This window comes from Orussus abietinus, unplaced genomic scaffold (assembly GCF_000612105.2).
Source record: "Orussus abietinus isolate OABI.00-Male unplaced genomic scaffold, Oabi_2.0 scaffold489, whole genome shotgun sequence".
Classification (NCBI taxonomy): Eukaryota; Metazoa; Arthropoda; class Insecta; order Hymenoptera; family Orussidae; genus Orussus; species Orussus abietinus.
Genome location: NW_019394639.1, coordinates 27972 through 39071, shown reverse-complemented (window position 1 = coordinate 39071; position 11100 = coordinate 27972). Strand labels below are relative to the sequence as shown.

At 44.9% G+C, this 11100-nt stretch overlaps 1 protein-coding gene across 4 annotated transcripts; it reads right to left on the bottom strand.

Moving 5' to 3' along the window:
- Positions 1–31: 31 nt before the first annotated feature.
- On the bottom strand, positions 32–4831 carry LOC105702581 (caldesmon). Of its 4 annotated transcripts, none has more exons than XM_012430247.1 (5): positions 4683–4831; positions 2097–2331; positions 1070–2008; positions 801–999; positions 32–739 (listed from the first exon to the last, which is right to left on the bottom strand). In XM_012430247.1, exons 1-5 carry the CDS (start codon positions 4768–4770, stop codon positions 95–97), a joined length of 2106 nt encoding a protein of 701 aa, XP_012285670.1. In that variant the 5' UTR covers positions 4771–4831; the 3' UTR covers positions 32–94. The 4 variants fall into 4 exon arrangements, with proteins under 4 accessions (XP_012285670.1, XP_012285671.1, XP_012285672.1 ...); XM_012430248.1 differs by lacking the exon at positions 4683–4831 and adding an exon at positions 2539–2635; XM_012430249.1 differs by lacking the exon at positions 4683–4831 and adding an exon at positions 2396–2499.
- Positions 4832–11100: the final 6269 nt, after the last annotated feature.

The following is an 11100-nucleotide window of genomic DNA, read 5'->3' as shown; positions in this document are numbered from 1 at the left end:
TAAATATAAAAATAGAAAATTTCAAGCTGTAAATCACAATTCTCAAAATTTAAATGTGATAGCTAATGATTAATTTACAAATTCTCTTTACCGTTCAATAGTCTATAGCAACACCCCTTTGCTTCGGATCAAAATCGGGTACGACCCTTTGAACCAATTCTCTCCACTTATCTCGTCTCCTCTCACTTTCTTCAATTTCACCAGCGATCTGAAGATATTTTTTCAACATTTTGAAATATTTCTGCTTTAATGTTTGTTCATATTTTTCTTCAGCTAACCGCTGTTTTTTCAATTCTTCCATTTTGCTTTCCAGCGTTCTGTTATACCAAACCTTCATACACCGGACCATTACACGCATGTCATGAAAATCTATTGCAGTTTGATACTTTTGAGTTTCAAGCTTCGTCAACTTTCTCCAATGAATTAATGCATGCCATAACATGTTTCTTTCGTGTACTGTAATAACTAATTCCATCTTAATTCGACCCTGCCTTAGTGTTTCTGCATGCCATGCCTTAAAAACCCTCCGTAGTAAAATTTGTGTATAACATTTTTGGGCCTTTTTAATGTAATCGTATTTCATTTCTATGAGTAATATTAGTGGATCCATAATGTATCGCCGCAGAAGATACTTCCTATAGAATTGATCTGCGGTTGCATTTAACTTTTTACTCTTTTCGGCTTCTTTAGCCCGACGTTTCTCCTGCTCCTCATGAAGTCTCCTGGCATCTTTTAAAGCCTAACGATCCACAATAATTAAGTATTAAAGAATAATTGTTTTGTAAAAATCAAATATTTACCTCTTGCTGTGCCTTCTTCCTGTTTTCCTCCTCTTCTGTCTTCTTCGCCTCCTCTATTTTTCTCTGTTCTTCAAGTTTTCTGGCTCGAGCTTCTTCGGCTCTTTTAATTCTTTCCCTTCGTGCTTCCGCTCGAGCTTCCATCCTTAGGAGGAATTGTGGTGGAGTGGGCAATCTTGGTGCTGCTTCCAAAACTTTATCCCTTTAATGGATAAACAATAAAATAAACAGTTGTCAATCGCAACAAATTGTCTCCAAAGAAGTTGTTCTACCTATAGCCTTCTTCAAGCATCAGGTGTATCAAGCTTCTACGAGTCTTTCGACCACAGTGGACGAGAGTTTCCTTCACAGCATTTAATGTCTCTTTACCAGCATTCCGAGTGTCGTTCTGCAATTGCTGCAATTTCATTTCCTCAATGATTCTATTTTGTTCGGCTAGTTTCATTCTTTGTTCGGCAATGATTTTCTTCTGAGCATTTAGACGATTCTCTATTGCTTCAGTTCCAGAACGTCTACCACCTTGAATTTTTTGCGATATATCACTACATTTACTATGCTGTATTTGCGTAGCTGATTTCCTTTCGGACAATTTTTGCATTTTAGTAAGCTGTTTCTGCTTTTCTGTAATTGCACTTAGGAAGAGTTCAATTTTATGCTCATCCAGTGTATTCGAAGATGCCGACTTTTTCCGAGCAAGCACTTTGGTAGTATTAACATGAGATCTCCACATTTCAAAATATCTTTGCAACCTTCTTCGGGCGATCTTTCCTTGTACTGTATTTTTTATATTACGTAAACGTTGCTGTTCATAAGCATATAGTTTCAAAGCGTCAAAACATATCCTAAGTGTCTTAGCATTTTGTTCCTTTATCTCAGACATTGGCTTGTCTTTGATAGTAACTTTGATGCTTCCCAGACATGATTTATTATCTTGATTAACGTTGTTCCCATCTGCTCTCTCGTTATTAACCAATTTATTAATAACTTTTTTCCTTGGTATGAGCAAATCTTTTTTTTGATCTTTGTGAGAGACTATTTTCCAAAATTCTGAATTACTTGAATTAGCTAGTACCTTTCTATTACATGCATTCCCCATGGAACACCGTGGTCGCGATTCGCTGAGCGTTTTCTCAAATTTCTTTAATTCCGACTCAAGTATTCGTTGTCCTCGTTTCTGATACAGAGTTTGTACTTCCTCGCTGATCAGTAGTCTAGAAATGGATCGAGAGGCAGGGACCATAAAAATTATAAAAATTGCCAAAACATTTTGAGTAAAATACAAATAAAGGAAATTCCTACCTTTTTGCTTCAGCCAAAATTGCATCTTGAGCTGGCGAAAACTGCAGTGGCTCCTGAAATATTTTGTGCCTCGCATTCATAATTATGTTGGGGTCCAGCTCCGCCGTGCCTTTATCTTGCAACATAGTTATCTTCTCTGAGACACCGAAGATCGGTACGTCTGCCAGTTGCTGCAGCATGTCCTTTATTTCGTTGGGCTGCACCACTTTCGTAGTCATTTCTTTAGGGAAGGATTCTACAATAAAGTACAATTACTAATCGATTACACGTAGTAGGCAATACATAGACTGGTCAATTACAGGGTTTGTTTACGCGTTTATTCTGTTGTTAGGGGAAATGTGAGGGGAGCAAAGCTTGTCATGCGACACCATCGATTATTCCAGCGACCCATAAATCGCTCCCATCAATACATAACCGCCCAAGTAATTTAAAAATCCGCTACCTCCTTACAGCCGAACTCTCCGACCACTTCTGACATTCCGATCTCGAGTTTTAAACAGTTTTAAAACTTCGATCCACAGGTGGCCGGCGCGGAGATACTTATCGGCAGATAAAAATAGATTGTCCCATGCAGAATGCGGAACACCGACATAAGATACCTCGTTCGAGGTTCTCGCACTTCGCACAATACACACAAGATGGCGACCCACAAATTTTGAAGCAGTAAAACGTAGCCACGCTAGATGGCGCGAATAAGGTTACCGACCGCCTGAGACCATCCGCGAGCTTTCGCTTCTCTTCTTTAGATCTTTGACAAATTACAGCGACTGATAATTAACACCTTCCGTACCCTTCCAAGATTAGCCGTACGAGACTGCCTAAACTTTGCAATTAATATTTCACGCCATTTTGCCGATACATCTGCAATCCAGTCGAGGACAATGCAACCCGGTGGGTTTTCTTTTTTTGTGTCGGATGCGCGATAATAATTCCAAGAAGCGGGCCCTCGATCGTTGGGGAAGTACCGCTACTCGTATTAACGAGTACGCTGGTAATGGCGCCGACCAAATCGAGGAGGATCGGGAATAAAGTCGTAAATTGGTCGCCGGTGAATAATGGGGATCGGCGCTGTTCTTTGCGTGGACCGGTAAGGAGGCTGCATTAACGGTTCACGATGCGACCACCTGGCGCAGACAACGTTCAGCGTCGAGTTCGACCGAGTTCTCGATATACCAGGTGTAAAAGCCAATCTCCCTCGTAACGCTCGTTGAACTCGCCTCGGAGTCGGCCAAGGATCGATCTTAAGTCGATCGATTGATCGCTGTAGTAGGACATTATGGCAGGTGACATTACGGATTAGAGATGAAATCGAAACTACTCGCCGAAAAACTTACGAAAACGTCTTCTCTTTCGCGTCGATTTCTAACCTCTTCGGGCAGATATTTTATTAGCGCTACAGCGACAAGCGGCAAGCGAGAAATGTCGGCTTGCGACAAAATTTTCGTCGCTTTAATGAAGTAAACCTGCACTAAACCAGTTAGGGCATGAGACGTTGCAGAAAAGTCTGAAATGTTGACCTTTTGTGCGGCAGAAATCGCCAAACGCCCGACAGAAATTTCCCCATTCCGCTGTTTCACTGCAGCCAATCAGAACCTCTTATTCGCGCTTCGTAGTTCTGTCGCTTGCCACCGTAGCGCTAACGAGACATCGGCCTTAATACGCGTGAAAAACCCCGGCACTGTAGGTTTGATAGTTTTCTCAAAATTAATTCCTAAAAATGACTTAAAAAACAAACTTCTAGACGGTAATACTTCCTTAACCGTCAACGCGGCGGCTTCTCGAAACCGCCGACATGAAAAACTGCAACTATTGTATAAATAATGAAAAATAAAGTAATATATATATGCATTAAAGTGCCAGGGGGATGCGCGGACAAAAATCTCGGGAAATCCTGTTCGGAGCAGCGCGAAATATATGTTTAACCCGCGACAATAACCGGATAATGCGCGCCGGGGATTTATGGTTCTCTTGCGTGTTAACGACGCGATCGGACTAGCAGAGCAGAAAAGGGAAGAGACGTGGAAAGGGAGACTTATCTCGAGAGCGAGAGCGAAGGAGAAAAAGGGCTCGACTGCGTTTCCATTAAATAAACATCCTCTGTTGTGAAACGCGGCACGGAACGATGTCCGAGTGTTTCGTGTGTCGTGACCACAATCCGGATCCCGTAAACCGTTCGACTCTAACTAAAAAATATTCGCCTATCAGCAAAGGAATGGCACTATGATCGTGAATGCCAATTGCAGGAGAAACTCCTGGATTCAGCCATTATAAATCCTGCATTACCGTGACCGACAACGTCATTCTCCTCATTACTACGTTAACCCTCTATGGGCCGAATTTTTCATTAAATAAAAAAAAATTGGGGGAACGAAAAATCAGCAACTAGGAACCTATATATGCAAATGAAAAAAAAATTTTTCATTTAAAATGTGACCTGAAAGTTACACGGGCCCATAGAGGGTTAAGTGTTATCAGGTTTTGAGGTTATGTCGTTATAAACCATACCCAATTTATATTTTATTTAGGTTAACGAGCTGCGTCGAGACATCGCAAGGGTTAATATATTAATTGCGAGAAATTACTCACTTTGAAGGAGTCGAGGTGATCGCAAGGCTTCGAAGTCACACCTTGGCCCGTTCTTGTCACTCGGAGGGAGCTTAACGAGGAGTGGCATCGGACCACACAGGACTTATCTCCGCACAGCGTGGCATCCGAAGACGTATAATTGCCTCCCCAGGAACTCGCCGATCGGTAAATCACCGTAGACAGCGATTACGTCACTTGCCCTTGGAAGAACGGAGAATGACTGAAATGGATCTCGCCACGGCGTGTCGGTATTCCTGTAAACAAGAAGGTGACATCTCGCTCGACGTTTTGCCCTCACCAGGCAGTCCGGTTTTTCCTCGAATGTCGATCAAATTAAGCGAGCGTAGCTGGACCGTAGTCGGCGTTCCACCGGGCTCTCCGAGGGTGGCATCGCGTGTTCCAAAATTTCTTTATCAGGGGGAATCCGAATATCGTTAAAACCGAGCGTTCGGTATTGGTCGTTAGATAGCGATCTGCCAATTAAAGTAGCCGATAACGGCGATTTCGTGACCGGCGAGACTCGGTTCCAGGGCGACTGGCGAACCGTCACGTGAGCATACTCCTCGAAAGCACGTTCCCTCTTTTGTTCCTCGGGTTCCTCGCTCTCTGGTGGAGATCGCCGATCCCAAAGGACCCGAGGCGCCGGCCCGTGGGCGGCGATCCCGTTCCCGGTTCTCCTCGAGCCGTGCTCCCGCACTCCGCTCTATGTACCTCGTGGTTTACGGTTGCGAGTGCAAGTGCGTAATTAATGCGATCGACGGATTAACGGTAATAAGTCCTGCCGCGGCCACGCCCGGAAGTCTCGGTGCGGACTTCGCTGTCCGATAAATCTTGTAAATCTAGGAACACATGCGCGGCCTAACGCCATTCGGAACGATGGCCGTAATGGCTGCTTCCTTCGATACGGAACGGAATCTTTTTTTAGTGCTCTTTTTTTTCTTCCCCGCTTCGGTGGCGAAAATATGGTCTCACGGTTCGTTAGCAGGATCGAAACGGACTTTCCGGCGGATCCGAAGACTATGGACGCTTGTTACGTTTTTTCTTGGTCGGCCCACTCGGGCCCAATCAAATCGGTGCATCCGCGCAAGTCACGGTTCGGACTAGTCCGGAGTGTCGTGCGCGAGCAGAAATAACGGGCCGGTCCGAGTTTTCAGACTCGAGGCCGATTAAATGTAATATTTCGTAACGACGCCGTGCCGATCGATCACCGACCAGCGAAAGGGCTCTTCCGGCATTGCCGATCGTGGCGCGCAAGTTTGAACCGATTCGAACGCGGCGCTCTCTAGCGGAGTCGCGTCAAAACTCGAGACCGCACTACCCGCTGCCCGATCTCGATATTACGTTCGGCACAACGACTCGTTTCCTGGGATTTTCTTGAGAGTTTCGGTAAAATGCGGTAAAAAGCAATAAAATAAGTAAAATACCATCGTGTCGGTGTACGTTAAGCCACGTTTGAGGTTATGTCGCCGTGGCTGCGAGTGAGCGCCTCCACCTAGTGGCTCCTCCTAGTTACTTCCTGCGAGTCTGCCTGCGAAATTATCCGTGTAATTAAGTCGGAATCGAGGTGGCAGTGCGCGACGACGAACCGTCCCCGAGGATTCTTAAGAGCGGCTTAATACCCTCGATCGAAGCGTGCAGTCGTTACTTTCGTAACGCCAGAGGTCGTTGCACTCACCGGGGGCCTTGAGCTTCCGTCGATTTTTCGCGGCGGCCATTTCGGTGAAGAAATTTCACGCATGGGCCCATCGAAGGTGGTCTCTACTCTCGGAATTAACCTCACTTCAACCGAGGATGTTCATTGGTTGGCTATGGCAATGGTTAGGTCGTAGGGATGCGCCACTAAACCCGAAAAAAAACGGGGTATTCACTCAAAAAATCGTGGATTTTTAGGTTCGGAATCAGCTGGAAATCGGAAGCAGAAATCACTGGAAATCGTTGGAAATCGCCAAAACACAAATTTAAGGCCGACCGTCACTTGTTACCGAATCGCATTCTTGTATGTTATATGAAATAAAGGGCAATCGACTCTCAAAGAAGGAAATTATTTTCCCTGATTTCCGAGTTAACAACCCCTAGGCGAAAACCATTTCTATTTATGTATCTCAGTCCTGGGCTGCAGGGAATTCTTAAATACAGAGAAATTAATTTTTACGGGCTTAACATGCCCAAACTAGCCGTTAAAGGGATGTGAAAGTCGCGTCATAGAAGTCTCATTTATGAAACATTTCCTCAGAATTGTGTGTACTGAATCGTTTCAAACTTGACAATGTGAATACAGAGGCTATGAAGGAGGTCCTGACATACACAATGTATACGTATTCATGTATATTTATACAATTACATATAGCCTTCATATTCATATTGTGAAGTTTGAAACGATTCGGTACACCCAGTTCATAGAAAAGTTTCATAAACTATTGAACTTTTGGACGCCATTTTAACATCCTCTTAAGAACTCGATGGCGTTTCACGCGTACACGTGGCTTTGCGCACACGTGTACAATGTGTTCGTGTATATTTATGCAAATGCTATTCGATGCGAAACTACCGAGTTTCTTGGTAAGCGTAGGGAGAGCGCGCGATTCGTAGACGACTTAAGACACGCGAAATCGAAGCGGCCATTATCCGATTGGCCCAGCTGCCGGACAATTGGAGCAATTCGTCCGAGGCTTGCAAATCGCATAGAAAGGCACTTGAGGTCCCGCTCGGGCTGAAATAACGCGTGAAACGCGCTAACTGGGTTAATGGTAATGCCGAGTCGTCCCAGGAACGTATTTCGCGTGGACTCGTCCTTAGAGTTCTAAGCCCGGTAAGTTACGTCAGGAGCGATGAGAAATTCCTGCCAACTTATCGGTGACTTCTCCAAATTGTTTTACTTTCCTGGAAAAATTATGAGAACTTCAATATTCGCAACGGAGTGAACGAGGGGTCCCGATTGGTTGCAGAGAAGTACGAGATCCGGGAACTTCCGTTCTACGTTTTCCATCATAACCTCTAATTTGTTTCGTCGAACGACGCTATCGGATTAATAAAATATGTATGATATGGCCTGTTCCGAGTCAAATCACGTGGAATTCCCGTGAAGTTACACGTAAATATCTTCAGCTGGAAGTAAATAAAACTCTACAATTAATAGTTTTTAATGATATTCATTACTCTTAAGCTTGAAGCTTCGAAGTGCATTGAAAATAGAAACGTTACCTTAAGTGAGGGAACCTCAAGTATATAAGTAACAAAATTAATGTTCTCATAAATTCACGATATTCTCAGTAACTTACGGTATGTATCACAGTTATCTTCCGAATTTTATTCTACCGAGAATTTGCTCATTCTGCGCGTCCTACGGACGAAAACAAGCCAGGAACAAAATGGCGACCGATCGGCGTCCCACTGGGCAGCATCGAAGTCTCCGAGAAATCCTTTGACAAAGGAAACGGCAATCACCTAGGAACATTCGGACGTAGGGCGACTCGTCCGGCGAGAGGCTCGGGGCTCCCGAAGACGGTAAAGGGGTAGCCCATAGATTACAAGGATGCATTTTTCATGTCACTGGAAATAACCCAATCTCGCGTGATCAGGCCGACGCGCACGCGAGCCCAAAACTCGGTCGTTTTATAGCATCGCTATTTTATTATTAAAGATGAATTACGGCGTTCGATTGCAGGAGTGACGTTTCAATTTAAGGAGTGGCGGCCAATTAAGGGACCTCGTTAGCGGAAGAGGGAACCAGTTGGTGGCCGTTTGGAGCCTAAAAAGAGGCCCACCCTGGTGCACCTGCGATCCGGTCTGTCCTTAGGCAATTTAATGCGAAGTACGAACGACCTACCTGTCCACGACCGAGCTGCCATTACCATTAGCGCGTCCTGTGAGTTTTACGCAAGTAAAAAGCTACCCCTTTAATCACTCCTAAACGACTGTCTTGAATTATTACGGGATTGATGAAAAAAAAAACCCGTTCTAATTTCGGACACGTCTTTAGCGCTCGAGGACGAGTCGAGGGGATAAAAGAGGAATTATTACGGGAATTATGACCAAAAAAAACCTGTTCTAATTTTAAACACGTCTTTAGCGCTCGAGGACGAGTCGGGGGGATAAACGAGATATTATTACAGGAATTTTAAAAATAATCTGTTATAATTTTGGACACGTCTTTAGCGCGCGAGGACGAGTCGGGGGAATAAAAGAGGCGGACTATTTGAGAAGGTCGTTGCTCGTCTTCCTTGCCCACCTGTTCCAGGCAATATTGAAATAGCGGGATGGACGGTGCGTACGTACACGTACGTATCCGTACACGAGTGCGCATAAGTAAATCACCGTGCACGTCGAATGATGGAAGTTGGACCTAGCCTGGATGATAACGGGGTAAGATGACTCAGAATTACGGCTCACTCGGGCTTCGCTCGAGTTGAAACGGAATGTTAGTCCCGGTAAAGTATGGCAAAGGCAGGTAAGAGCCTCCGAGGAATCCTCGTTTGTTAACCTTGGCGACCTTGTTCCGCTAACTCGACGCGACAAGTAGTTGACTCGCGGTTCGAGGAACATTAGATATGCCTATTTCGCGGCTACGTTTTCCTCTCGTTTCGCGCATGACCGCTCGGACGCGTCATTAACTCGGTCGGTATCTTGCTCGGGACTAAATTGAAACCATTTATTTCTAGGTTAGCACTCCTTCGACGAGATTCACGGGGGAATTATTTTCGGACTCGGAGCTCCGGTGACCGGTGGATGGATCGACGCCGGGATTGCAGCCTCATGTGAAATGGACCAAGTTAAGTTTTCACCGGGTGGCCTGGTCGGTAATCGGACGCGCCAAGATCCGGTTATACCACATTTCCGATTTGAAAGAATGCTTAACCAGGCAACTTCCGCATAATACCGGGCACGGCGATGATTAATAACGACTATCTGACCGACGATTTAGCTAGGATGACGGATTGGACGGAAGATCGCGAACGCCTCTTCGGCAACGAATGCTGCTGTTAATGTACCTCGCGCCAAATGTACATTTATATACGTTGTATACGGATGCGCAAAGCCATGTATATGCGTGAAATGCCACCGAATTCTTATCGCAAAGTTTGGGCATGTTAAGGTCATATGAAAGGGTCATTCTGTATATATAAAACGTGAAAATATTTACAAAACTTTTCTCCAAATGTGATTATTATTCTCGCTGGTGCGGACTGATTAATAGTATCGTTTTGGCGAAAATCCCTTACATGCAATTTTAGACTAGTTGAGACAGGGCGAGTACTTGTTGCATATGCATTCCCGGTTGCAACCGACTCTTGAGGCCAGTTTTCCAGCCCCGGTTAGAGACCGATCAGGTCGGATGACAATTAAAATGACACCGTCACTGTATACTAATTGCTGTTTAACCCGGTTGAACCGTTTCTGCGAATCGGAGAAGGAAACGTTCGAGTAGAAAGTCGGATGATCGTGTCGGGCTGGTTCTTGTATAAATGGCTACCGACGGCACCGTAAATGTTGGCATATCTACCTCATACATTTTCTCGCGATTCCGAATCAATACCTAATCCTCTAAAATAAAGGTAGTTTATTCTTGGAGGATATCTGAACGTTTCCAGCTTAATAACTGGCTTCGCCGCGACGGGGGCTATTAGTTAAATTAATGATTAACGCCCTGGCTGATGATAGGTAATTACGGTACTCGGACGAATGCTACGCCGAGGAAAGTAGGATGAAAGCCGTCCAGTTTGAAAAATGTCGATGGTCTACTTTTTCGGACGTCCTGGCATTTCAACCCGTGCATTGTGATTTGCGAAACCGCTGATTATAGATTTGGATTGCTTTAACGAGAGCAAGACAAGTGGACGCCTAGCCTGGACCTGATTAACTTACGAGGAATCACTTGGGAAATATGCAGATTAGGCGCCTCCGAAGATCGCCTTTCCTTCGGTCCTGCTTTCGAGCTTCGTCTAAGGATACCTGTGGGAATTTTTTGCCCTTCGGTCTCCGAGCTAATCGCTCTTTCAGCGGCCTTCTCTTCCTCGCGGGTAGAACGCGAGTGCATTTTTTTGCACATCAATCAAGATAATCGGCTTGAAAGTAGGATGAAGGTATCTAGATCAAACGTTCGAACGCATTAACTTTTCTTCACCTTCACTTGAACGTTCCCGGCTCGAATGCGGCGACGGGATTCTCTTTTTATTCACTCGATTTTTCGACCAAATCCGACCTTCACTTTTGGACGGGAACGATTATTGTTTAAGCGAGGACAATGAATTATGACCGCGAGGGGATGGAGAAATTATGGAATCGGCTTTGATTAATAATCTCTTGCGAGGGATTCTTTTCTTAAGCGCGTTAGGATTAAATACTCCGAGGCCATCGCATTGCTCACGAGGAAGAGGATACATTCCCTCGACACGTTCTTGCCTCCGTTTTCTCTTCCCCG